The sequence below is a fragment of the Cyprinodon variegatus genome, unplaced genomic scaffold (genome assembly GCF_000732505.1).
Source record: "Cyprinodon variegatus isolate N-32 unplaced genomic scaffold, C_variegatus-1.0 Scaffold484, whole genome shotgun sequence".
In the NCBI taxonomy this organism is placed as follows: domain Eukaryota; kingdom Metazoa; phylum Chordata; class Actinopteri; order Cyprinodontiformes; family Cyprinodontidae; genus Cyprinodon; species Cyprinodon variegatus.
This window is the reverse complement of record NW_015150937.1, coordinates 280,762-303,675: the sequence shown is the minus strand read 5'-3', so window position 1 is coordinate 303,675 and position 22,914 is coordinate 280,762. Positions and strand designations below refer to the sequence as shown.

At 39.3% G+C, this 22,914-nt stretch overlaps 1 protein-coding gene across 4 annotated transcripts in view; it reads left to right on the top strand.

Annotated features, from left to right (window-relative positions):
- plxna1 (plexin A1) overlaps positions 1–22,914 on the top strand; it is a 235,377-nt gene that overhangs the window by 103,582 nt on the left and 108,881 nt on the right. For all 4 annotated transcript variants that reach the window (XM_015390057.1, XM_015390054.1, XM_015390056.1 and 1 more), the window contains exons 5-8: positions 12,509–12,609; positions 17,317–17,440; positions 18,968–19,121; positions 20,608–20,707. In XM_015390057.1, coding sequence (XP_015245543.1) covers positions 12,509–12,609; positions 17,317–17,440; positions 18,968–19,121; positions 20,608–20,707 — 479 coding nt within the window. The remainder of the gene's footprint in view (positions 1–12,508; positions 12,610–17,316; positions 17,441–18,967; positions 19,122–20,607; positions 20,708–22,914) is intronic.

The following is a 22,914-nucleotide window of genomic DNA, read 5'->3' as shown; positions in this document are numbered from 1 at the left end:
TGTGGTGATATTAATTGGACAAATCACAAGGTGTCAATAGAACTTTGCGACCTCTTGCTAGGAGCTGTTGGCCATCTGCCACGTTTTTCTATGTAGAACCATGGTTAGAAATTTTCCTAAGGGTGTGATTTGGACATGGATGCTATGATGAAGTAAATGTCACAGTAAATATGTTGAAATATGTAAAGCATGCATATCATTCACAAAGTTTTTGACAAACTCATCATGAACGCCCTTTTCATGTAAAATTAAACAAACAAAACGGGTAGTGGCAGCATTATGCTGTGGGTCATGCTTTTTTTTCCAGCAGGAACTCTCAAACTATTAAGAGCTGGCATTAGGGTGAAATGGAGTTCAGTGCAACATAACACTGGAGAAAAAAATGTCCTTGGCTGTCCACATTTCCTTTGATGTACTTTTGAACTCTGAACTTACTTTGAGATTATTTAACAATAGTTTTCTGTGTTTATGTTGCAGTCAACAGCATTTTATCTTTCTTGTTCCAGGATAAAAAAAAAANAAAAAAAACAAAAAACAAACGGTGTTCCCCTTTAAGAACAATATTCCATTTAGTCTTTCAATGTAGAACTGTCATTCCACCATGATTATTAAGAGAAGCAGTCAAAAGGCCCATGGTTGCTCTGGAGGAGCTGCAGAGTTTCATAGCTCTGCTGGGAAATCTAAGAATCTGCAGTCTACAAATTGTGGCTTCATGTTTATGATGAAGCGAGTTATAAGAAGTGCTGTCTGCAGTTTGTCACTAACTTTATGAAGGTATTTTAAAGCTTGGTGCATTTTTGTTACGCATGGAAATGAGACGTGTGTAATTTTGCTAACACAACATTAGCTGTATTTAATAATATAATTTATAGCCAATGTTCTGGTAAACTCTAGATGGGTGTGTGGGGCATAGACTACACTACATGTAGAAGTAGGAAACGGTTGTTTCCAATATAAGCCTAGATTCAAAGTAGTTAATAAATAGATTATGAATAAGAGTTGTTCATAATCTATTGACTGTGGTGATATTTATTCGACAAATCCCAACGTGTCAATAGATCTTTGCGACCTCTTGCTAGGAGCTGTTGGCCATCTGCCACGTTTTTCTATGTAGAACCATGGTTAGAAATTTTCCTAAGGGTGTGATTTGGACATGGATGCTATGATGAAGTAAATGTCACAGTAAATATGTTGAAATATGTAAAGCATGCATATCATTCACAAAGTTTTTGACAAACTCATCATGAACGCCCTTTTCATGTAAAATTAAACAAACAAAACGGGTAGTGGCAGCATTATGCTGTGGGTCATGCTTTTTTTTCCAGCAGGAACTCTCAAACTATTAAGAGCTGGCATTAGGGTGAAATGGAGTTCAGTGCAACATAACACTGGAGAAAAAATTGTCCTTGGACGTCCACATTTCCTTTGATGTACTTTTGAACTCTGAACTTACTTTGAGATTATTTAACAATAGTTTTCTGTGTTTATGTTGCAGTCAACAGCATTTTATCTTTCTTGTTCCAGGATAAAAAAAAAAAAAACCTAAATAATATTTCAGCAAAATTTTCTCAAAGTAGACTGAACCCTTAAACCTCTAACTGCACACACACTTATGCTGCCATTTACAAGCTGCTGGTATGAGTCACTCCGGCCACAAACAATGGTCCGCTTTGTGTCAGCGGGTTTCCGAACATGGCCTCATCAACTAATATCTCACCCCAAAGGGCTTCGTCAGACACCAGTCCTCTGTGTGCGTTTCTCTGTTGATCTGTTTACATTCGCATATTACTGGTTCGCTGCCAATCTCGTTAGCAAACACATTAGCACAGAGTGACATCAACATAGATAATAAGCAGCTGGTTGCATCAGTCTAGACTGCCATTTCACTGTGCTAGATGCAACTAATCAGTCAGTTCTAAGTGGCTTCAAGATAAATTTCCCATAATTTGTCAAACTCTGGCTAAGTGAGAAAATCCTGAAGTTAACAAGCACATAATGTAGTGTTTAAGCATGGACTACTGTTGGAAGCTCCGTTAGATAAAGGAGGAGAAACTATATAAACGTATTATGTTTCTTGCTTATTTTAATTAACCAAGCACTTTAAGCACCCCACCTCTTCATTTAGATTAATGAGCACTCAGATTCTTAGCTTTTACATCTACTTGCTTGACGGGCTGCAAAGCCTCTGAGAGCGCTCATGTGTCCACACCCAGACAAGCAGACTTTAACCAAGGAGATGGTCATTGTTATGGAAATGTTAATAGACCTGGTGCAGTGAGGCGGACACAGGAGTACAGCGTCTGGGAGGGAGGGTCCAGGGTGGAATGGTAGGGGGGTTATAGTCATGTAGGTATATGGCACTCAATTACAAGAGTTCAAACTATTACAGCACCTTTTCTCAGCACAGGAATGAGCTCTCACAGTGTATGATTAACAATATGGCTGGTCATGCACTGCTGCACGCCGTGTGTAGGAGCCTTCATTCACACTCCACTACTTTTTACTAAACAAGAGTTGCAATTACTATTTTTTACCTAAGTTTGGACAAGAAGACGACCTCGGAAAGGGGACACCTTTACGTACAGCAGCTAGGCATTTAAAATATTACTATGCTGCTGCTTTTAAAGGAATATAAAATTCCTAGAAGGAAATGCTTGAGAGAACTTGATCTTTAATATCTCTAATACCTGGAATTAAACATGATAGAGATTATTTCAATTATCGCGTGACACTGATATTCTCTGCTTAGTACGAATATGTACATATGAATTTATAATAGGGAAGCTGTTCAAACTGACCCCCAGAATATCAAAAGATTTCAATTTAGCACTAAAAACAAGCTGCTACTGCCAGCTTTTGTTAATTAAAAGGAGAATTACCCTAAAAGCAGAAGAACACTGCGACCAGTGGCAAAATCCAATCATTTTCGAGCCTCTGAATGTACATTTTAGCAGTAGTGATGTTTATGAGTGAACAATAAGGATCAGATGCACAAATCAGCACAATAGGAGCCGTCTATTAAAATGGAAAAGGTCAAGAACATATGTCTAAACTGTTTTACTTTTATTAGCGATCAGAAGCACTGCTGCTATTGGTGTTATCAACTCTACAATCCATTCTGCTGACTGTAGGAGTTTCTTTTTAATGGTTTGCATACGTTTCTAACACAAACGACTTAAAAGCTTGGAATGATAACAAAATGAATGTATCCCCTATACTATACTTCATGATGTCTCTTGAAGTTTATCATCCCTCTTATGTAGAGCTCTACCCCTTTTGTTCCTACAGTGCAAAGTATAATATAAACTTAGATGTTGCAAATGTTTTTATAGAACATATCATAGGTAGAGTTCTTGTTATTTCCTTCCTCATTTTAAAGATATCTCAAAAAAGATTCTGCTGGGTAGGTTAGGTCTTCACTCTGCAGCCTTTGGAGTATCCAGAAACGGAGACCTTCTGAAAACATTTTTGCATTTCAAACAAACACATTTAATTAGATATTCATTAAGCCTCTGTTTATAGCTTTTTTTAATTGTCATTACACTGTCACAAGTATAGAGCGCACAGAATGAACTCTGTGCTTTTAACCCATTCCCTTGGGGAGCAGTGGGCTGCCATTGTGCAGCGCCAAGGGAGCAGTGTGGGGTTAAGGGTCTTGCTCAGGGACCCAGAGTGGCAGTCTGTGGGAGTTGGGCTTAAACTCAAAACCTCTGTATTCCAGGTGCAATGGCCTAACCACTAAGCAACCACTCCCCTAGGCCGCTGTTCCCCCTTAAAGACAGTTTATGAGAATAAAGTAGCTCAAATATAGGATTAGGTATAATATCCAAGCTAGGAATGCTGTTAGAATATAGTTTGACCCCAATGTTCAGATCAGAATATTTTCCTCTCTGAATCAAATGTTGATTATGTCACACTAATGATGGTTTTTATTGAATCAGTTAGGTGGCCCAGGAGTTTCTTATTTGAAGATGATAAAACAAAAGATAAAACATTTGAAAACAATTCCCCGCTACGATTTAAAAACAATTCCCTATTTAAGTGTGTATAATTTTCTCTTTGGTCTCTTTCTGCAACTGAGAAAATGATCTGATCTTAAACTTGTGTCTTGATTGACAAACAGCAGCTTCTAGCCCCATCTTGTCTTGGATTTATTGTTAGAAGAAAAACTGAGTGTGCTAATAATTCCTTCAGAACCACGATGGGAGATTCACAGCCTCTATTGTTACCTGAGGGAAAGTGTTTCACATTTTCCTTCCTCTTATTCTCTTAATTACGCTTCCTGCTTCTCCCCTCACAATCCTCTCCCTTTTCAAGTATCAGTCTCCTGTGATTTTTCACATTTTCCTTAAATGCTCTGTGTGTTTTATGCACCTCGTCAGAGAAGCGTGCTCAGACACTTGTCTTGTGCTTGATGCTATCGTCCTTAATGGAAGTCCAGCTGCCACTAGATAGCTCTGTCTTTCTCTCATCTTTCTGTTTTCTCTCGGCCGTCTTTTCCCAGAGGACGCTGCGATAGAGTAGAATGATATGCTTAGGCAAGGGGGTGAGATGGATAGGGAGGTTAATGGTTTCCCTCTTCCCACTACTCGCTTTTCTTCTCAATCACCATCAAGCGGCCCTACAGTCGTTCCTCCTGTTGCTCGACGGTGATTGGGGCGGAAGGATGTGGCTCTGACTGATGGTGGTGGAACAAGGCCAATCAAAGCTGGCATGGCCTGTGGAATCGCTCCAAATGGCACGCAGTTTTCAGGCTCGTGCCTTAACCAGACGCCACGCTGGTTAGAACAATGAACAGTCGGTCATGCATGGTGACACAGGAACTGGTTTTGAATTTGGAAGTATGCACACTGCCACCCGTCACATCCAGTTAGGAAGCAAGCAGATAGGAAAAGCCGTTTGTTATAGATGGAAAAAGTTCAACTGGTAAAGTTCAGTATTAAGAATGATTTTTTACTAAAGACGTTTGGCATTGTAGGAATATTTATTGTATGTTTTAAAGCACTAGATCATGTATTTTTGTCATTATTGTTTTTTTTTTTGAGAAGTTTGGATAAATTCTATAAAACCAGCACTTTTTTTTACTTAAGTTAGAATAACTAACCTGTAGATAATCTCAACTGTAACCTAGAGCAGAAATATGTAAAGCTTCAACTTTTACCAGCTCTCCTCAAAGCCTGGTCATCTATATTCATCCATTTCAGGCGGTTTCTGCAGCTGAGAGTTAATCAGGAGAAGCAGTATTTGTCCACTCTTGGCTGTTTGTTTCTTCTTCTCTTCAGCTTCTTTTAGCCAATGTGTTTGGCGGTGGCTCGCCTGGTAGTGCTAATGGAAATGCCAGCTCTGTGGCCCCTCACTCCTCACCAAGTCCATTTACTAAAGTGACAGAGTCATTTACCAAGTAGACGGCCACTCGCATCCTCACTTAATTAGAAGACCCCTAGGCCTCCATACCTCAGCCGACCACAGTTACCTTTTTCTTCCTTTTTTTCCTCCTAGTTCTTTGTTTTCTGCAGTTTCTTTTGCCCCTCCAAACCTGTGTCATTCTTTTTCTTTACGTTTTTCTTCAGACAGATTGTAATGAACAGTGGCTGCATGCAGGCTGATACTTTATTGACCTATAGCTGCGGATCAGTTTATTTTGGAGAAGGTAATAGAAAAGGCCGCACCATGAAGAAGATGATAAAGAGGGACGAGTATCCACCATCCTTTACTCTGTCCTCTCAACCATTCTCTTCGTTGTTTTCTTTGTTACTAAGGTGACGTTTTATGCCTCAATATTTGCAATCCTTTCTAAAACTTTTTTAGTGAGTAGAAGCTTCTGTGTTGGTCTCAAGGTGCTCATTTATACAATCTTCATATAAAATCTTGTGCATCTGAGGTATCTTTAACATGCGCACTTGGCTGCTTGATCCGCCTCTTGTTTTTGTTGCAATTGTAATCAAAGCAGTATTTCAGATGAGCGAGACAATAGGAGCTCTTAAAAACTGAGCAAGATGATAAAAAAGATGAATTGTATAAAGGACAAAAAAACAGAAGAGAGAACTGTGCTGAAACTCGAATATGAGACACATAAAGATAGCAACGAGAGGGGGAAGGCTGCTAGGTGCAAATACTGGAGGGAAGAAGTTGTCAGATATCACAGCTATCACTGTGGAGACTATTTTTTTCCTCCATTGTGAGACATAAAGGCCTAATTTAATCAAGCAGGCAGTGCAGAAAATAACTGTCAGTGCCACAGTTGGATTGTAGCAGCAATCTTTCAGCAAGTTCAGCATGACAGTAGATGATCTTCAGTGCCACAAAACAATGATTAAATGTTCGTTTCTCTCATGTTTGTCCCCCCTGGTTCATTTCGGCTGTGCTTGCCATCTCTCTGTATTAGACTGGGCTAAGTTCTGCCAGTTGTTTGCCTTCCAGCTTATCTTAAATCAGTCAACACATCAAACCCAGCCTTGCCTACCATTGATCTCCTAAGCCCCTTACAATCCACTCAATGCACACATGCTAACCCGGTCTTTGATACGACCCCCCGCTTGGACGTGGACGTTCACACACACACACACATGCAGGCAGACATGCTCGCTCTCAGCAGGTCGTCCGGCGATGGTTGAAGTGTGTTAGGAATAACAGGGATAGTGCGTGTGCTGGCGTGTTTTTACCGTGTACCTCAGGGGTAGCTGGGGGAGCACACCTCGGCTTTTCTAATGAGGCACTAATGCCAAAGCAGAAGGAAAAGAAAACCAGTATTAATGATGACCACAGCTACCATCACAGCTACTGCAACCCGGTACATGTTTATGTTGTGATCTCAGCTCCTTTCTCCTCCTGGGGAAATTCAGAGCCTATATGGATGAAAATTGATTTCTGTTTGCCATCTGCTTGAATCAATCCAGGGGAATGTGTAAACTGACTGATGGTTATTGAAATAATAAAGGTGTGGTTAATGTTGTGTCACAGAGCGGAGGCCTCTGAGGAGCGGGGATAGATGACGGTAATGATGGTTGTTATGCTTTCCCTCTTTCAGGTTCAAAACTGTGATTTTTAGACCTTTTCTAACGAGCAGCGACTGGGTGAATACAGCGTTCTTCATAATACCACTTTACTGAGAGATGTTTGAAACGGTAGAAAGGCAGAGGTTTCGGGAAACAAATGTGCTGATCCGTTGGCACTGCTTGATTAGTTATGAGTCTCATACTTACCCAGAACCTGCTGCTAGTCAGTATATCCATCCCCATAAGTATATTTATACTTTGCTATAAAACCTCCAAAGGGACGTAGAGGGTTTTGTAGGATCTGGAGTTAATTTTGGGATATGATTTGGAGCTGCAGAGTATTGGAGTTATCCAAACTGGAACTCTACCCTCCACCTTTCCTTTAAGAAACGTGAACCAAACCCAGTCTGGGTAGCTCCTGTATTTTCATTTGCCTGTTTGTGATTATTAGATGAGAGATGCGCAATCCTCCTGTTTTCTGAATGAATGCTGGTTCCTCAAAAATGTAAAAGAAAACCATGTTTGTTTGTTTTTCCATGAATATTTGAAATCTGTTAAACTTGGCAGCTATTTTGTAAATGGGAAACTTTGAAAGAAAAGTCCGAAGTTATTCACACCCCTAGCCGATTCAGATTTCAAAACAGTCTTTAAGAGAATATTTTCTAAAGATATATCATATTTTTGTATGTACTCTTATCAGTAATTGATGAAAAACATCTTTGTCGCCTTATTTGACCAGCTTTGTGCAGTTTACCTCTGGTATGTTGATAATTCACGTTCTTTGAAGAGCTTCTGGACTTTGGGTTTAAAAAACCTCATTGCCATCACCCTAATCTTCAGCTCCCTTCACATATCCTCAGTCAAATTTAAGACCTGATTCTTCCTTTACTTCTACAAAATGGTTATTTCCAGTTAGAAGAAACATGCCGGTAGAAGGAAAAGATGCTCTAAACTTTACGTGTTAAACTTAATTGGATCTTAACAGTTTGCCAAGATTGTTACTGTAAATCTCAGAAAGGATCACATGGAGAAGGTTGATATAGGTGAACTGAAATCTATGCAACTCTAAATTATTCACTTTCACTGTTGTACTATATTATTTACAATTTTCTTCTTCTTTCATGCATTGTTTTCTTCTTTGTTAGCAATTAGAACATATTTAACTCTCCCAATACTTATACTAACAGCATAAATTAGGAGATTTAATTGTGTTTAATCTATGGAGATTATCACCAGAGTTTTTTTGTTTTTTGCTTCACCCTTTTCCACTGGACAACTGTTTCTTTTATTTTTTTTGACAATGAAAAATAATTCTTTCCACATTTTCATCTTGGTTCCACTAAAGGTAACAACAGCATCACAGATATAAAGGATTAGGTTTTAGGAAACAGATTGAAACAGTTTATGCTTAAAGATGAAAGGAATCGTTTATGATGGTCTTTCTGAGCAGATCTGCAGACAGCCTCCTCCTCCTCTTCTTCTTCTTCTTCTTCTTCTTCTTCTTCTACTGTACTGTAGACTCCCACATTGTTTGAATAAAACAAAAGAAAAAGACCAACATAGCCAATCCTTATGTCTTTAGATTTTACAACCAATGAAAAGCTGCGTTGACAGCTTAACAGTTGCTCTGGGTTTTGTGGTGGGGGGGACCATTGCAAAGTCTTTCAGCTGGATTTTTAAGTGCAGGTGGCGCTCAGTAAAAACATATCAGAGAAGAAAGGTGGAAAGTTTATTACAGAAAGATGTCATGGCGCAGTGATATGGTTCGGAGGAGATGGTCGACAATGGGGGAGGGGGCAAAGAAGGAGAGCAGAGTTACAGCAGCGGCTGCTGTTGTAAATAAAGCCACTGCTGGAGAGGGGCTTGGTTTATAAGGTCATTTAAAGGAGTAATGTGGCGCACTGTCTGGAATTGGCTTTCATTAAAAGAGCCATCGAGAGCGACAGGAAGTGGGAGAGAGCAAGGATCTGTGTGTGTCTGCGGTTAGGCAGCACTTCCATCACACACACAAACACTCATGCACACTTTTCTTTGTATCCTCTTGCAGTTTGTGATTCCCAAGCTCCCAGTATTTTATATCCCCACTGGGAAAAGCAACAATGATGGGTCCGCCCGCCACATTAACAACTTTGTGGCACCACCACTAAATAGTGCACCGAGTCTTTGCCATTATGAGCTCAGGAACAATTGGGAAAGAGACCATCACTATTACAACACAGGGCAGTGATAAGACCCATCACATTGCCATGATTTATGTAAACCATTGTCCGTAATAACAGGCCGAATGATTTATGGAATGGGAAGTAGGAATGCTATGGGACCCCGGTGATATTGGGAACATACGTTCTTTCCCTGTCTCTGTGTTTTTTCTATTTTTTGAAATCATAAAGTTAATGAAAGGGATCCCATGGGATCTCGCTCTCAGCCTCATATCCATCATCTGTTGGCCTGTGCACGCTTCTTTTCCACCTCTATCCTCCCTGGGTAATCAAAGACACCCATGTACTTAATTCCGTCTTCCTTTTATCGCCCCTTTAAGATGAGATCCACACTCTGGTTCAGTTTGACAGTAATGCATAGCAAGCGTCTGCCGCCGGATTCCATCTACTCAGTAAAATGTCCTTGCCTATTCACCCTGTGTGTGTCTTCAATTACACTTTTCCTCCACTCATCTATCCCGACTGCACTTCCAGGAGATGACCTCCTCCTTCTCTCTTCCCTTCCAGGTTCCTTCGATGCTCATTTGCATCATTTCATCTATCTTTCTCTCTGGGCTCAAAGCCAGCCACAAAGCTACTGTAGCTACTATATTGACTTGAAACTCTGGGAGTATCTGCTTGTTTCTGCTACATAATGAATAAATGTGATGCTCCTAGAGGGATGATGATGGTGGAAAATCAGAGAGTATGGAGGGAAAAGAAGGGCTGGATCCAATAAGACTGAAAAAGATGGCTTGTTTTCTGTCTCTGTGCTTAGAAGAGATATTCTTCAAGCCTTTATTTGGTTAAGAAACTTGGTCACAAAAATCAGTACAGCACATCAGTATTTTTTATGGTTATTCCTTCTGTGAAAGATCTGTAGAAAATGTAATAATAAATCAAACATTTTTTGTTGTTAAAGAAGGCCGGATCACTCGCTTTGTCAGTTCTTATCCTCCTTTCATTTATCCGTCTGAATCAAAGGTCTCTGATCAAATATCTAAAAGGCAAAGGCAGAAACAAAAGCTTTATCTGCTAAATGAACACATGTAAACAAAGAATTCTTTCCATCATTTTGGCCTGAAGTTTATTGAATCCTCAACCATGGTCCTTAATATTTTAGGTGAGCCTTATATAGTTGAAAAATGGCTAATCTTTTGGAAAGTAAGCTTGTATGAACGATGCAAGGAGCAGCTTTTAAACAGAGCGTGCATGAGGAGAAATGGGCTTGTGCATGCTCTCACATGCGTTTAATAGTCGTTCCCTCTCGGGAGCGGGGACAGGGTTGTGCTTTTTTTTTTTAAAGTGGAGAGGGCGGGTCTTCACAAAAAATTGCGAAAATCTTCCACAATACCTTTAATTAAGAGTAGCACTACTTCATCATATTTTTACTGAAGTCAAAGTAAAAAGTGACCTTTAAAGAAAAGACTCAAGAGTAAAAAAGTATTTGGTAGAAAGGTTACTCAAGTACAGATCTACTTACTAACCGCCATCATAACAACTGATTTAATGTTTAACAAAATGATGCAGAATTTAACAAAATATTGAATGATTTACAAACTCTGGTGGTTCAAAGATTAAAATAAAAAAATAAACATTTAGGATCCGGTAATTACACAATAACATTTTTAGGTGGGGTGAACACTTCAAAATGCATTTTCTGAGTGACAAAAGTAACAGTTTGTTAAAGTAGGTTTCATTACAGTATACTGTTTACTGTATTTTTACTGACTCAGGACTCAATAAATGGAAAATAACATGTAACCAATACAATAATAAATAAACTTTTTTTTATTACATTACTCACAATGTATGGAGTAGCCAGAAATTTTACTCAAGTAAGAGCAGCGATATGTTATCATATTTTTACTTAAAGTAAAAATTACAGTGCTGCAAAACTACTAAAATTTTTTTTCAAAATGTTACTGAATTAAATGTAACTGAGTAAATCTAACTAGTTTCAGCCCAGTTATATATAAACCAAAAAACAATTATTGGAATATATCAGCCTGCATGTAAAATCTAAGATCTAAACGAGCCAGTTATTCTCCTAGAGGTTAACCATTGTTTTCTGTTTAAGTAAAACACTTGATTAAGACCTTACTGACAATCCACACTGATATTGATATCAGATCATTATCAGTATTAGTCAATAATCAAAGCTGTGATATCAGCATGGTATCGGAATTGGAAAAATTGCATCAAGGCGCCCCGAGCAGAGACATATCTAAATCATACAGGACCAGGGTTAGTTTTGTCCACAAACCTCATTATAAACGCGAGGAATGTAGTGCATTGTTTAAACGAAGGTCCTTTTGTTGTGATGATGGTGTTTTTAATGGTCCAATAAGTTCTCAGGCACACATCTGGCCCCAAAAGGTCTGTCTGCTTTTAATTTAACCTGTAATCAGCCTGTTTGTTTGGTTCCAATCTACAGCCCTGCTGCTTAGACCTTCAGGTTACAATCTCAACCTTGGTGCACTCAGACAGGGAAGAAAAAGAGCCTTTAAATATCTGGTTTCAACAGTCTGTGCACTTTGACATGATGAGATGTGAATCAGGCGGCTTCTCAGATTTGGGTTCTTCGGTGAAGAAAAGTTAAATGCAGCGTTGACACTTGCAGCACATATGTGCGTTCCAACACCCATGCCCACTTTGTTGCAGAGCAACTCTGCGAACATATGCCAGCAATCTGTCCGTCACACTTTGAAACACACTCCTGCGAATATCTTGAAATACACCCGCACACTGTAAGGCCCAGTGGGGCAATGTTGTGAACCATCTGTCATCAGCTTTAACTGAAGTGGAGGGGCTAAACTCGCACACTTGATCTTGTTTCGTAGGTAACATCTGTAGCCTATCATCAGTTCGGTGCATCCAGGGTGATACGCACATGCTGACACACACACCTTCCTGTCACATTGATGAAACAATGCCCTGCTCAACAGGCTCTGCAGACCAGAGGATCTCCTTTCTCATAAGCGTCTTTCTCCTCTGCCTCCTGTTGCTGTTCCGAGGTCAGCCGTCAATCAGGCGCTGTCGCCACAGCCACCTGTCAGGAGTCCCAGCATGCTTTGCAAGTCTTCAGCCGGTGCATGCTTGACTGGAGGCTGTCACACACGGCTGAACCTGGAGTTGCTGTCCAGAACACAGACATGCACATAACAAGCACTCACAAACAAACCTCGACTCTCAGAAGAATACGTACTTCCATTTGCTTTAATGTATGATTTTTCCTGTTGTACATCGAGATAATAAACCTTTCCCTTAAAATCTTAGTTCCTGATTATATATATTTTTTTCGTTTCTATGCAGGTGGTGAGGGTTCCAGTAGAGAGCTGCGAGCAGTACACCACTTGTGGGGAGTGTTTGGGCTCCAGAGACCCTCACTGTGGCTGGTGTGTTCTCCACAACATGTAAGTTCTTTACACACATCAACACCCTGACACACAACCCTGCTACCTTTTATATTAACTGTTGGAACGTACTTAGATGTATAAATATAGAAGATACTGCCAATTTGTGGGAGATGTGAGAAATCAACACATCCTCTACAAGGCATTTTCTCTTGCATAATATATGTTAAGTTATTTGTCACTACAACTAACAACAATATTTAGTTTTACCATTTCAACCCTTAGAGGAAGCATAACATAACTGAACCCCAGTCGGCCGCTCACACGGAGACAGGTTCTGCTGGAGGTTTCTTCCTGTTAAAAGGGAGTTTTTCCTCTCCACTGTCACTACAAGCATGCTTAGTGTGAGGGGTTGCCTTCAAGTCAATGAGTTGATGCAATCAACTGGTTTTCCTTAGATAGAAAACTTTGATTCAATTTGACTTGATGATCTGGTGAACTGTAAAGTGCCTTAAGATGACATGTGTTATGAATTTGCGCTATAGAAATAAACTGAATTGAATTGAAGACATTTTCTTAATATCTCTGCAGAAATATATCCTAGAAAGGAAAAGTTCTGCCAGTGTCTGAAATCCCGGAAAATTTAGTTTTGGCAATTTCTAGCCATTTCCCCCCAGTTTTATAATACTCAAATGCAATTCCTGGAGAGATGTGAATTGTCAAGAAAATGGTGATACGGTACGATTTATCCAGATATTGACCACCTGATACATTAACAAAGATTTGCAATTTTTTCCAATGATATAACTCTGAAATATTAAGCTCTTGGGCGGTGAGCTGCCATCTAGGGTTTGGACAGACATGGGGGTTAGGACAATGACATAAATGTTTTCTATTAATATTTTTTTACATATAAGAACAATTTAGTTGTTATTTAAAATAATTTTCTAATCATCTAATAAAATATTGCAATATTTGACAGGATTGTTTTGTTTTTTTCTTACACCCCTAATTTATTGGAAGTGTAACAGGCAGAAATGATTAGAGGGGAATTATGTTCCAGCCTTAAAGGAAAGTCATGTAATCTAACCCGGAGGAAAAATGTATCCTATAGTTAGTAATAAGTAACTAGTTCTCTTTTTATAAACCACTTAAATAAGATCTAATTGGACTGCAAATCACTTTATTTAGCCTCTCGTCAGATATCAGCTTGCATTCAATAGCTGCTCACTACTACAGCCAGTCTATTACAGCCTCGTCTGTCTGACGGATACCGTCACTTATTGTTTTATGATCTTTTAATTTAAATGCTCTTTGAAGGGTTTCTTGTTCTGATTACAATAAACATACATGAACAACTTTTGCTTCAACACAAGCATTGACAGGAGGGTTGAAAAGCAAAACATTATAAGCAGCCCAAACATAAACCATTAGCTGAAGGGAATGTCTATAACATGCTTTAGTTTAAGCTGAGCTCAACCTTTTCTAACCAGCAGCAAACATTTGTGACAAAAAAATGTCAGCAGTCCCATGATTTTATCAATAGCTAGTTAACGGTACGGACCCCCGCCCCCAAAACCCCACAGGAGGTCTGCAACAGGTGGTCTACAGCTGCTTGTCACATTGTTTCTGTGAAATAAATAACGTTAGAGTTCAGGATCCATATGCTGGGACTCGTCACTATGATAAACGACTTGCAGACTTTACCCTGACTTCAAAAAAGGGTGGATGTGTGCACCTCTGAGGAGACTTGGCAGATCTCTGGAGATCACAAGAGGTGTTTACCTGAATGAGTCAGGTTTTAAAAAAAGTATTACTGTCAGTTTTTAGTCATTGATATTTAATAATTTTTTTTTTTTTATAAAATCCTATTAAATTGAACAAAACTGACAGTTTTTTGTTAACGCCCTTTTAAAGGTTCCTCTAAGAGAATAAAACCCCGTAAATCTGTCAGCTGTGTAAATCTGTTGTTGACGCAGAAATAAAATCACAGCTTGGCCTTCTCTCTGACACCTTTGTTTTCCTTTGCTGGGTTTATTTTTCCTGGTGTGAACACAGTTTAGCACACCTGCAGTGCTTCACCTTAGGTGTTATTTTGGGTTTTGAAGTTACGTCCTGTTTTGCTTCAATATTTCACTGTAAGACTGGAAATTGGACTTACTAATTGGACTTCTGCTCCTGCAGGTTTGCTAAATATAGCGTGACACATGCAATAACGCTGATAAGGTTTTGAAAAAGTATTTAGATGCACAGTTTGTTTGTCACAATGAAAGCAAAATATTCAATGTCTGCTACTGTAACAGTAAGTGGGAGGAAAATGGAAGTGATCTACATTGAACCTGTTATAATGCCCTTCTTGAAGAGTTACTCAGTATCAATGAGAGTAGATGAAAAGAGTCTCTGAACGACCAACTTCAAGACTGAATTGATTTCAGGGGCAGTCTTAGATGGGGCTTTTGTAAACATGGTCTTGCATTCCTGGTTGTATCTGTAGAATAGTTGTCTTACTCCATGGCTGATTTTATTGGTACTTTTTACAGCTTTCTGTCGTTATTCACCTCCTCTTGCCGCTGCTTTTTAAAAGGCAGAGTAGAGACGTGTGTGGTTAATAAATGAGCTTTCAACAGATAATAAGATGTGAATCTCTGCAGCTCCTCCAGAGTTTACTTCTCTTACACTGAAATTCCAAATCCTCCAAAGATAGCCTCTGCGGTTCCTCCCATCCTGATCTGCTCCAACATCCTTGGAGCTCAAAAAGAGCATGCACGATATTATTATTATATTCAAAGGAGCAAAACTTGCAGTAATAATCGTATAATTTAATATGACAAAATTAAAACCCACCATCAGCATCAATCTGCATGTTTGTACCCAAACATTTAATTTTTTTTGTGGGTCTTTGGAATAGGGATAATTAGGATCATACAAAAATGGTTTGTTCTCTACTTCCAAACTCAGCATCTCTTCATCCAGGCCTCTGTTTGTTTTGAAGTTGTGAGATGTGTTCTTGGAAGTTGTTGTGACTGGATTTGATTAAACTTTTAAGCCTCATGGTATAAAATAAATACTTTGATCGAGTTGAGAAATCTGCTTCCTGGTATATTAAAGTTCAAATAGTTTGCATCCAATAATAAAAAAAAAAACAGTCTCAGTTTTTGGGAATATATAAGAATTATGCTCTAATTTGAAGTTACCGATCCGTCGTTACCATGTTTCAATTTGACAAACTGGATCTTCTTGACGTTCTTTTGCCTGTTTGGTGGGATTGCAATTACGCATCTTGACCTGACAGGCTCGATGTACGTGGGCAGGACAGAGCGGAGCGGAACAGAGGATGTGGAATCTGGGGACTAAGAATGAGACTAATTGAACCTCTAGATTATGATCAGTGGAATCATATTAAAAGAGAATAAAAACAAATGCTCGCCAAAGTTTTAATAATTTCATTTGTTTTATGTTTTTCCTTACAGTCTTCAACAATGCATGTTTGTTTTTTGACCTAACATATACATTTTTATAAAAGATGTTCTGATTTGCTGTGTAAATGTGAAAAAAGAATGAATTGACAAAAAGTGCACGGGACTCCTTAAGGTATATTACCAGTTTCACTGTTGTTTTCTGACAGTGTTAAACACTATTTGGGTAGCCTCAAATGCTTGTCTTAAAACCATGTCTCGAGTTAATGATTAAACTTACAGCATTTATCCCCATCCTCTCTTTCCTGGAGGCGCACACAGCATCATCATCCCCGACTTTAACTAGTTACAACCTTCCTTTTCGGCTCATGTTAACCTTGTGTCTCTAAGTCAGCTTGTTCATGTTCCATAATTTGTCCAAACTTCTTACTTTGACAAAATATAAATGGGTAAAATTGTTTTGTTTTAGCTGTCTGGTGCTTCCAGCTATTTGTTAAGAGCTGCCGTGTTGACGATGTTTCCCTCACAGATGCAGGTGTTTCCAGACAATACTGCAGACTTCCTTTAAAATGTTACATGGCCACCATCGCAGGAGCAGTAAAAGGAAAAAGGGGTTCATAATGAGAAAACCTGTCCATAACTTAGCAGAGCTCTGCTATGTATGTGTGTGTGTGTGTGTGTCAGGGATTCCCAGGGGAGTGGTTGGCGACAGCGTTTTCCCCTCTGAGCGTGAGCGAAAGCTAACTAAATGAGGGAACGTCGGGAGCTGCTGTAAGGAGCAGGCAGTTAGCATTTTTTTTCTGCCTCTGTCATGTTGTTAAGGCCTTGCAGAGCGCCGCATCAGCACTTTCTTCTTACTGCTGGGACCAGTTGTTGTTAGCACATAGGTGAAGTGAATGCATCATGAATAGCTAATAGCAAGGCTGCCACAAAAACCTGAGGTCTATGCTGATTTTTAGCACGATCAGTTGGATTGTAATAAGGCAGGCGGAGGTGGAGCGCGGCTCATGTGGGGCTTGCTGGAATTGCTTTTTATCGGTCCATAGTAACGTTGGAGATTGCCCGTATGTCTCCAGAGAAGTTTGATTAAGATTGACCTCAAAAGTAAAAAGAGGTTTTTGCACCTTAGCAGTTTTTATACAGGAAATAGGATGATCGTGAAAAGCCTTATGGTGTTTGTGTTTTTTGTATTATATTTTGGCTGCATGTTTGTATTAATAACGTTTTTATTTAACAGTATTAAAATCCTCTTTGTCCTCCCCAATCCTCCCTCATTCCTCTTCATTACCTTCCATTTCCTTTGCTTCCTCTCTTCTCACCTTCCTTTCCTCACCTTGGTGCTGCTTCCCAGATGTTCTCGTAAGGACCGTTGTGAACGAGCAACCGAGCCCCAGAGGTTTGCATCTGACCAGAGAGAGTGCGTGGAGCTTACAGTTCAGCCAAGAAATATATCTGTCACCATGTCTGAAGTTCAGGTATGTATGCATTCTCCTGGCCTGTATCCCAGCTGTGTTTATGTTTTAACCATCAAGAGTTTCCCTTGGATTTTAGAACAGCACTCTGTTCTCATGAAAGGTTCATGTTAGTGAACAAGGTGGTGATTCTCATTGTTTAATTTTTCTTTTAGATGAGGTATTATTTTTCTTTTTATAAGCTGGATGTTTAAATCAACCCTGCTGATGTTTCGATGCTGGGTTTATTGAAAAATGTTGCCTGCAACCAAACATGAGAACACAGGTTTCATATTTAGACTTGATTTCAACCTTGTGACAAAAACAAAGGCTAAAAACACAACTTGGATTCATGCTCTAAAGACTTGAGACATCAGTCACATCCATAGTCTCACAAGGAATCTTAGACATGCTTAAACAAACTTTGTCATTTTGTATACATAGGTTGTATACAAAACAACATTTCAATGCATACAGCTTTTTGACAGTGCATGAGCAGCTTAGAACAGTGAAATGAACATTTCCATTTATAAAGTGCAGCATTGATCAGAAGAAAATGGTGCAAATGCAGTAGAGCATTGAGTTGAGTTTTATTTAAAGGGATTTGAAAAATTTGCCATGTGGTGCAAATATGATGTTTAAAGGTGTGATGCATTTTATTTATTTTTTTGATCTGGTTGTTATGCTGATTTAGCCAAGAGGGCTTATAGATTGTGGCCATTTAGACAATGACAATCTGTTTGTTAGCTATCGCTCTCTTTTGATCCACGCTCTAATAATGAATTTTTTCTTAAATGACTGAAGCGAATAGGAATGACTTTACTGAATTCTCCTTCTGTCAGAAATTAAAGGCACTTTCTGCAGCTTTTATTTTGAAATTCAACTGTTTCATTTAAGTCTGAATTAGTAACTTGGATCAGAACATCCCTACTGCTAAGCCTTAACCATTTAGTCGGTTCTCTAGTATTTTTTAAATACTAGAAAAAGATTTTGAGCAAGAAAAGGCTTCCAATCAGATCCAAAGGGACATAACAGCTAACTTTAAAGTGGAGATTAATATGGAACGTTATTTTAAAGGCAGTGGTGGTTTTTCAAAATAAAAGCCTGCTTCAAAATATTTTGGCTACTAGTGTATTTATTAACTAAATGATTCCTGCCATTCCTGTTCTAAAACATTTAAGAAGGACCAAGTTTATGGTAGGCTAGATAAGTTGCTGACTTTTCCCTTTCTTTATTAAATGAAAGACTACAGAGACCGTCTGTATAGAAGAGCCCCCATTCTGTCAAAGCCTCCTTAATGTAACCATGTAGGTTTGAGTGATTGCTTTCAGTCTGCCCATTAACACGTACGCATTAACCTCCACACACACACCCATTCACCCAAGCTCTCCCTCCTTTATTCCTTTTTCCTATCATGCATACCCACACCCAAGCCTTGCTCCCCTTCTCCACAACTCCCATTAACCCCCCCATGTCATATCTTATAACAATCCATGTTACACCATGTCCTTCCATTGATCTTGCGTTGATCGTCTCGTGCTCTCTCCATAGCTGGTCCTCCAGGCTCGTAATGTGCCCGATCTGTCAGTGGGGGTTAACTGCTCCTTCGAGGACTACGTGGAGACAGAGGGACGAATTCAGGGTGGACACATCTATTGCTTGTCTCCTTCTGCGAGGGACATCGCCCCCATCACCAGGAACAAAGGTCGGGACTTGAAACGTCGATGAGTGTGAAGTCATGGGGTAGTGAGGTCACCGTAGTAGCCAACGTGTGGTCATAGACGTGTAGAAATGTCTGGGTTATCTGCTTTAATTTGTGGGTCATTGTTTTTAGTGCTGCCGAATAAAAAAAAAAAAAAGTCACAACTGGGTTCAGAATATTTTTTAACCATTCAGTAAGCTAAAATATTAAAGCAGGAAAAGAGACTGCATCACACGTGTGTATGTAATTTTAGCCACTAAGGCTAGTGCTACTAAAACGGTAGTAATCCTTGCCTTAATGCTAAGATTACACAAAGGCTGCAACATTTCGATGTCTAGCATGTTCAAAAGGGTAAAACAAGGCAATGCTTGTTTTGCTTAGATCAGCCTTTCTGTTATCTTTTGAAAGTATTGCTCTCTCTCTGTGTTAATAAATCCCACTCATGTCACTTCAGGTCAGAAAGACAGCTTGATTCTGAATGTCTTCTTTCATTGCTGTGATTCCTCCAACTTTACTTTGAAGGTGTTAATAGTGAAAGAGGCAAACTTTGTGTCCTACCATCAATACTTTACTAACTTCTACACCAAAGAGTGTAGTGGTTGGGCTTTGGTTGGATGCTTTTGATGCAAAGATCAGACAAGTCCATTTCTAACTGGCTGATCACCTGTGAAGTCCAGCTTCAGTCATCAGACCATATCTGAGAGCATCTCTACTGAGGCCTCGTCGTCTAATCACAGTTTTTATTTAGATTTTCCTTTAAAGGTCTTTGGCGCTTTGAATTGACATGAAAAGCAAACACAGCTGATGTTATTTAAATGTATTCGTTACCACCATGCTGTCCTGTCTCCAGCAGAACATGCATCCCATGTTCATGTACTGAAAATAGAAGTGCTTCTTTGAATTCTTAATGTCAGTTTCAGTTTGGCTTTCTTTGTATCTAAATGGCCATATTTTCTTAGTAACTTCTTTTCAAAGCACCAACCGTAGAGTTGTTTACCATCACAGTTAGAAATATCCTATATGTTAGGAAATTATTCACTGGCTTCATGTCCAATTTTGTCACACCCATAGAAGTCTTGCATCATATTCATATTCAAAGGACTAAAGTACCGTCAGAATGCGCTTGGTGACTCTTTAAAGAGACAACTCAGAAGATGTTCAGCCCATTATGTCCCATTATGGCTGCTCCTCATCGCTGGCATGCAAATGCTGATTGAGAGTGCTATTTATAAAGTCGCCCTACTGTGGAGAAATGGGAAGTGTGTTGCTATGCTACTGTGTCTGTGTATTATTCTTTAAGGTCAAACATCAGAAATGTAAAAGTGATGTACTGGATCAGTTCTGAAATTGTATAAAAATAATTTTTACATTTAATCTCGCATAATTATGTGACTGTTTTAGTGATTAAAGTTAAGACTTACTGGAACTTGAAAGGAATATTAAAGATGGTGAGCAAGTTCTGATATATTCTCTTTTGAATGCCATGCAGGGGACAAGCGGGTGGTGAAGCTCTACCTTAAGTCCAAGGAGACGGGCAAAAAGTTTGCCAGCGTTGACTTTGTCTTCTACAACTGCAGTGTCCACCAATCGTAAGTGAGAATGTTGGAATAGTTTTAACAAATAACATAGATGATGCTCACTTTCATTTGATTTAATGTAACTGCTTCAGTTCAGTTTTCAAGTGGAAGGATGTTTCATGTATAAAAAATGTAAAGAAAATTCATTGCAAAAACAAAAAAGCTAAAGTTCAGTCAGTTTAGATGAAATAGATCAGAAGGGAAATAATCTGTCCTCCTCCCATTCACTTTGATCATCTTCCCTGTCCCTGTTGAAGAAAAGCTTCCCCCACAGCATGATGCTGCCACCACCATGGGGGTGGAGTGATGTGCATTATTTGCTTCCAGATGCATGACATTTAGCATATAAGCCATTTACTAGATTACTCCTTTTTACATACTGGGTGTGTTCCCTCATGACCTGTGGCAAATCTCTGATAGAATAATTCAGGATTTTATTTACTAATCAGGTCATCTTGAAAGGTTTCCTACGTAGTTTGAAAAAGTGTTAAAAGAGAAAATAAGACGTGAAAACGTGTATATATTATCAGTCTTCACTCTTTTCGTCATTCCTTTTTATTGGTCATTTGTTACTTTCTTGCTTGTATCCTCGTTTCCTTCCTCGTATCCTCTTCCCTTCTTTCACTGTATCCATTTTCCCTTCCTTATCTCCTACCTACCTCTCTCACTCTAGTTTTTCCTTTCTTTCTCTCCCTCCTTTGGTCCTCTCTAATTATTTTGTATCCATTTGTAATAAATTAAAGTATTCCCTATTTTAATGTGGGCGCAATATAAAGTAAAGTCAGCAAAAGTTTAAGAATTTAGAAGCATTTGAAAGACAGTATTTGTTTTCTAACATTTCAGTCACCCTTGTTTGTCCTTCTGTCCTTATTAAGGTTAGTGGCTGTAAGAGGAAAAAATAGATGCATTTAGTTTTTTCTCCTACTTCTTCTGAGATGTTTCTTTCTGCAGTCTCCCTATGGGCTTTCTCATGTCACACTTCATGAAACACATACATGAACACTCACACACACTAAAACGTTCTTTGTTTTTGTACATCTAGTGAGGACCATTCCATTGATTTTCCATTCCTTTGTATCCCTTTCTAAGCCCTAACCTTTACAGTTAACTTAAACCAAACAATAACTAGTGACTATCTATCGTTAACCTAAACTCAAGTAAGACCTTCGTCTAAAACCTAACTGGTAACAAAAGAATGTTAGGACCAGGAAAATGTCCAGTGGTCCTCAGTTCCATAGGAGAAATCAGAGAAATGGTCCTCACTCTGATGCCAAAACAGAAACACACACTCACATAAATCTATTCCACCTTTTTAACCTCCACCAGAGGCTAGAGTTACATTCAAAGTGAAAAATCAAATGTGCCGTACATGACAAACATTTGGGTTTCAAGATGGAAACCAAACGCTTTTTATCATAAGCCACACCGCACTGTAATGATTCATTGATGATTTATTCATTACACTGTGGTCGGTTGTAATTCCTCCCTGTAACACAATCTAACCTCATTTTTTACCTTAGAAAAATGCATTTAGCTTTTTAAAGCTTGCAATTACATTACAAATGTAATTGCTTCAACGCTCATTACTTGTTAATAAAACGTTGTTTTTAAATAAACCTTTGCTTGTTTACACCCCCTCATTGAAGATCTACCATACAGCTGCTCCCCTGCTTTAGCTCTTAGTTGACCATGATGCACCCCGTGGTAAACGAATCCTCTAGCTCTTCGACCCCACCCCACACGATACCATCCCTCCCGTCGATCTGTGGCTCATCCACGGTAGGCAGAAACGTCTGCTGGGGTATTAGCCTTGGGGCAGCAGATGGCTCAGAGGCCCCTCGGGTGCAGGCAGGGCTCCGCTCTGGCTTCCCCTGGATGCTGGATGAGCCTCCTTCGAGGATTGCCAACAAACACACAGCGTCATAGAAACAAGCATGCACAGCCACACCTTTCCCCACTGTGTCACTTAACCGACGCTGAAAGTCTTAGACACCTAATCTGTTATTGTGACCTTTAACCCATTCGCCCCACTTCCCTGCTCTTGCAGACAAATCCTTTGCCTCAGAAAGATGATTAGCTCAGCTGGTTAAGGGTGTGGTGGTTTACGGTGTCGGATCATAGTTAAATTATCTCCCATGAGGACCTCAGTCCGTTTGCTCCATCTAGAGCAGCTCTCGCTATGTTTGTTTATGCTCAACGGTTTCAAATAAAAAGCACAT